The sequence below is a fragment of the Lupinus angustifolius genome, chromosome LG10 (genome assembly GCF_001865875.1).
Source record: "Lupinus angustifolius cultivar Tanjil chromosome LG10, LupAngTanjil_v1.0, whole genome shotgun sequence".
In the NCBI taxonomy this organism is placed as follows: domain Eukaryota; kingdom Viridiplantae; phylum Streptophyta; class Magnoliopsida; order Fabales; family Fabaceae; genus Lupinus; species Lupinus angustifolius.
Genome location: NC_032018.1, coordinates 13,449,730 through 13,455,905, shown reverse-complemented (window position 1 = coordinate 13,455,905; position 6,176 = coordinate 13,449,730). Strand labels below are relative to the sequence as shown.

At 30.3% G+C, this 6,176-nt stretch overlaps 1 protein-coding gene across 1 annotated transcript; it reads left to right on the top strand.

The window, feature by feature from the left end:
• On the top strand, nucleotides 5,378-5,935 carry LOC109358038 (pectinesterase inhibitor-like). The gene has a single exon (XM_019602105.1). The coding sequence runs from the start codon at nucleotides 5,378-5,380 to the stop codon at nucleotides 5,933-5,935; it is 558 nt and encodes a 185-aa protein (XP_019457650.1).

Genomic DNA, 6,176 nt, shown 5'->3' with positions numbered 1-6,176 from the left:
GGAAACTAAAGTTTTGTTCCGCCAACCAGGTTAAATCGACATACCTTATGTATGTGGGTTTGCGACCTTGGAATTTTGCCAAACGGGTTTCTTGCAAGATGAGTGAGTAATAAGGGTCACCGCGGTCCCGAGTGGAAGGTGAACCGACTTCCCTTCTTCGTACACGGTTAGCTATAGTCTTGACCCTTTTTGTGCGACCTTGCTCCATTGTATTTGTTGAACCCGAATTGATGTTGAATGAGCAGAGAAGGATTTAGGCAAACTTAACCTAAGGTTTAATTTGGTGGAAAATTGGGAATGGGGTGGAATGAGGATGATAAAGTATGGCTCATCCCAGACATAATGGTTGACCTCTTTGAGAAATTTTTGCTTTTGGTTATAGTTGAAATGATCAAGAATAATTCTTGGGGCTTTGTAGTTGGCTATATCAGCAAACCATGGTCTTTCTTGAAGGAGAAATAGCTTTACATCCAGAAATGCTTCAACTATTTCTCTCTCCTTTCGTGACATCTTCATTGATTAATCATGACATGATCGGCCACGAGATTATCCTTCCCGCTTTTGTCACGGATTTCCAAGTTAAATTACTATAAGAGTAGCACCCATCGCATTATCAGTGGCTTGGAGTTATGTTTCTTTAGTAGGTATTTGATTGCGGCATGATCAGTAAAAACAATAATTTTGGCCCCAATCAAATAACTTCTAAATTTTTCCAATGCAAATACAATAGCTAGCAATGCCTTTTCCGCCGTGGCATAGTTAACTTGTGCATCATTTAAAACTTTGCTAGTATAATGTATTACATGGAACACATTTTCCCTCCTCTGTCCCAAAACTACACCAACTGCGTAATCATTAGCGTCGCATATCAGTTCAAAAGGTAGATCCCAGTTTGGTGCAATTATGACAGGGGTGGTTAGATCAATGGTTGAAAATGTTCATAAAATACATATAAACATCATACAAAAATTTCATAAACATCTAATGGTTAGATCTTAAGAGATGAATAAATCAAAAATCAAGAACTACCTTGGAGTTCTTAGAAATTCAAAAGTGAAAAAAAGTGAAAATGCCATGGGTTGTTCTCTAAGTTAGGTGTTGGCTTTTAAGGACAAGAAATCAGATTTTGGGAGGGGAAAGACCAAAGGTTTTTCTAAAAAGTGGATTGTGTAAGAGGTAGATGAGTGATCTAAGGGATTTTGTGTAAGAGATGTGTATTTTTGCTTGTTTGACAAGCAAGCTTCACTCGTCAAAGTGATTTGACCTCTTCAGAAAAACATTTGCAATTAAACCATGCCCGAGTATTGTCGGCTAATAATTGGTCAAATATTAAAAATCTCCCGATTTCGGTTTACGGTTAGAACTTCGAAACATGGAATTCAGAGTGAAAAATATTTAGAAATGCGTTATGGATGAACTTGATGTCTATCATGACTCGAAATAATATTTCGAAGCCATTGGCGCAATCGGAATTCGATTTCATCATAGAAAATTACGAAAATTTACCGGAAAATAGGAATTTACAAAACAAGGCTAACACTCAACTACGGTTTTTCCTAAATCAATACTGATTAATTTCTAAAATTAATCGTTGGTAAAATAAGTAATTACTAAGTCATATACAGAAAATTCACGGTGTTACAAGAATGAGTAACTAAATCGTTTTGTTTGGGGTTAGTTGTAACTATTTGAAATCAATGTGTCCAATATGACTATTTAATTGTTTAATATTATTCCATTGTTTTTCCTTAATTATTCTTATTCTTAATGATTGTTTTGGTTTGATCACCAAATGCATGATATCAAGTTTAAAGATGAATAATGAGAATTTTCATGTTTAAAGTAGATCTAGAATATATCAACTAGTTACATATTGATGCCTAGGAATAGGATTGATTCAACTAGCCATTCTAACACCCATATTATTATGATTACATGATTACTTTGCCATGGAAGTGAGAATTAGTTTATTTAGTCATTTGATCTGTTTAGTCAAGGAATTGAAAAATAGATAAGAACTGATGGTTTGGAAGGCATATGAATAGTCATATATGAATGTAATTATTGGATACTAGAGGACAAATAGTGAAATCTAATCTTAAGTTCTTCATCTCTAAACTTAATATTTTTAAATCGTTTACTTTTACATTTGTATAATTTTAACACTTTCACTAAATAAGAACATTTTTCAACCCAACTTTAATTATTTGCTAATTAAAAGAATATCAAGCAAGTTTTTGTTGATTCGACAATCTTATATACTTATTTACAACAACCTGTTTCATTAAAAATAACAATCAATTTGTTGGTTAACAACCACTTTCAATTCTCACAGTCCCATTTATTTAATAATTCTTTATTCTCTTCTTTAAGTTATTTAACTCTCTCTTTTCCTCTTCATATGTTTCTTTTGTCAACACTCACACCTTTCTTTAATTTCTTTATTATTATCACATTATAATAAAGCCTTTGACAATGTATGTAGACATTTTTGAAGTTTTATTTATTTATTTAAAATACTATATTTATTAAAACAAAACTATACTTAGCCGAAATGTTTTTTCTAACTACAAGTAAAAAAAATCAATTAGTCAAATTAGATAATGTTGGCTCTTGCGCACCTAAAAATGTGTTGTTCAATTTTTTAATATTATCGGTGTTTTGAAATTTTGGTGTATTTCTTATAGGCCGGACAAAATTCAGCATTCACATACATCCATGAGTTTCAAGTGTGTGATTTATAGTTCACAAATGATACAATAATGGATTGCAACCTCAATATTTCTAATCTTTGGAATGTGAAAACTATTCTTAAATGTTTTGAATTAGTATCGATCTAATGGTAAATTCATTACTTATGCAACATAATTTCTCTCCGGTAAGATAGAAACATTCCTTTCCTTTACCTAGGAATTCCAGTCGGGGAAAATCCGTAGAGTATGGAAACTTGGCAGAATGTTATTGAAGCGTGGCTAGAAGGCTTGCTTCTTGCGAATGTAAGCATATATATATTTAGGAGGGTGGGTAATTCACTTGAATATTGTGATTTTGTTAGTAATGTTTTATCTCTATATATATATATATATAATAATATGTATTATTTTAATTTCTAACAAGTTTGTTTCCTTATGTTTAATTGTTGCGATCGAGGGATCAGCTATGTTGCTGAAATACTAAAAATTAATAAATTAAAATTAGGTACGTATATGGAGTAATAAATTGTTAAAGAAAGCAGATTAAGGTGTTGTAATGTTGCTCTGATATTCAAACTGAGGTGGAAGATTGTATTTTGGAAAGGCGCGATGTGATATTCCTTATAATGATACCTCCTCCTAGCTACCACCATATGTTGATGTTGTTATGCAAGTCATTCATATCACTCTTAATCTCTTATTATATCAAACTATTTGGTCCAAAATTATTAGTTGTTTCTAAATGTATTTTTTTATTTTCTTATTGTTTAAAGAGGATGTTTCTATAAAGTTAAATACTCATTTTGTTCTTCTGCTGTGTTTATTTTTTGTAATTAATTAAATTGTGTTCCATCTCTTTCACATTATCTACTCTACTAATCTTTCTTGGCAGGCTGAGCCTCCCGTGATTGTTTATCATCTATTATTGTTTAAATTATATTTTTTTTTGGTTTTCTATTGATCAAACTACATATATCCACATGGCCAATGAAAATAAGGGTAAAATAGGATTTTAAGATGCACATAGGATTTTTATACAAATATTTGGTTACATTATCCAGAAAAACCTTATATTAATTGATTGGACACTTTAATTCGCATGCTATTATCCAACAAAATGTTACAAAAAGGAAGAGAAGAGTTTAAAGGTCTAAACATTTAATTTTGTACTGCCCAAAAACCTTAAAAATATTTTTCCAAAAAATTAATACATTTTATTTTTATTATTAGTAAATAAATACTAAAATATATAAATAAATAGAATAAAGTTGTACCAGATAATTATTGTTATCAAGTTGTTCTCAAATTCAAAAGTAAGAGAGAAATATTGATTTTTAACCATTTGATTTTTAAAATAAAAAGGTCATAGGATAATATTTGGTAGGGTGTTTACTTTATCCGTTGATCAAGCAAAAATTAGTGTGTGACACTTAATGACTCCTGGGGAATGTAGGAAAGAGAGACATTCCAATCCCAGGGCAACATATTCTTGTTTGTCCTTTTGTGTCTAAGGATATGGCTTAAAATTTATTTCTTTACTATAACCATTCAATTCTATTTTTATTAATTTATTTAACTTTGCATGAATATTCCTAATGAATCAATGGGTTTTGATTATAGTTTTCTTCTAACCTTTATTCTATTGTTTTTTGGATTCCCATTGTAGTGCTTGGTTGTTGTGATCAAATATCATATAGTGATAATTAATGCAGTATTTTGTTTATTCTAAAAAAAAAGAAGTTGTTAATTTTTTAATAGTTAAAGTCAATTGGGTATGAACTCACTTGAGATTCATTTTCATCTTACTAAGCCGTCAATGAATTTGATCGTTGATGGACAGGACATACTTGGATTAGTAGTAAAAATTTTAAATCCTTCATGATTTGTATTCTAGGTTATAAATATTTTTTTCCTTTAAAAATAAATAAAATAATCAAACAATTATTGGGTTAAAAATAGTGTATGTGATTAGTGAGGGTAACATCTCATACAAGTAGGTGAGGTACTAATATAATTGTTAATCTGTAATCGACTCTCGAATTCATACTTCAAATTTAAAGACCAATGCAATCTAACATAAGGGTGAATTAGGATTTTAAGATGCAAATAAATTTTTTATACAAATAATTGGTTTCATTATCCTAAAAAAACCTTATAGCAATTGATTGGAACCTTTAATCCGCATGTTATTCTGCAACAAAATGTTATGAAAATGAGGAGAGGTAATATGTCTGAACATTTTATTTCTTGCTTAAGCCAATGAAAGAAGAATTTTGTTTTTTTTGGTATAGAGCATTTTCGTTTTGAATGCCATAAATGAGTACATAGATCAATCAATGGATTTTTTTGAATGCATAGGTCAATTAATGAAATTTTTTATTTTTGAATTCATAAGTCAATGAATGATTATTTTCTTATTTTTTGTATGCATGAATGAAAGCATAAGCCAATAAAAAATATTTTTCATTTGAATGCATGAATAATCACAAATTCATAATGAAAATTCCATTTTTAAATTTCTTCTTTGAATGTATAAACATTATATTTTAGTTTCAAATAAAGTATAGAACACAACACATTCAAGAATTAATGCCAATCCTGCATTTCAATTTTTCTATAAAATGCAACGATTAACATTCAGAATGCATTAAAACGATAGGTGAAGAAATCATAAGACAACAACAATGGCTTATTTCTCTATTAGACCTTGCTTAATCTTTTCCCTAGTAATATTGTCCCTTTTACTTGCAACACCCTCTTTTGCATCAAAAGTTGTGGATGTGAATGTGATTTGTGCTCAAACTCGAGACCCTTCATTTTGCTCAGAAGTTCTAAATTCAAAGCCTGGTGGAGCAAAAGGTGCAGATCTCATTAGTCTTGCTCAACATAGCATTGGTGTGGCACGTGTCAAGGCTACTAAGACAGTCAACCTAATCAATACGCTTATCGCAACGAATGCTAATGATCCTAGAGCAAAAGCTCATTATAGTACATGTTTGACGTATTTTGATAAGTATAGGGGTGCCCTTAAACTCCTTTATTACGTTAACCAAGTCTTGAGGATGCAAGATTACTTTGGTCTGCTGAAGGCTGCCACACTTGTCATATCAAACGTTGAGGGTTGTATTACAGGAGACGATCCTACTTATTTTGACAGTTCCGATCTTCCGCGATCTGCCGATAATTTTGAGAAAGTTATTGACGTAATTCTTACCATAGCAAAGTTTTTGATCAATAAGTAGTTATCATTTTCTTTGAAATTGATATATGTGTGATTTTAGGTTGAATAAAGTTAAATATATATATTTACGATGAGTTTGTTATGATGTAGTTTTGGCATTAAATATTACTTCATGTATGAACAACAACAAGAAATAAAATAACTATTTTTTCTTTGTAAATAACATGCTTTGTAAAAAATAAAAACAATTATTATCATGTTGAATTATTTTATAACATTGTGGATATGTAATTTAAGGAATT

Coding starts and splice junctions, on each gene's coding strand:
- LOC109358038 (XM_019602105.1), top strand. CDS start 5,378: ATGGCTTATTTCTCTATTAGACCTTGCTTAATCTTTTCCCTAGTAATA.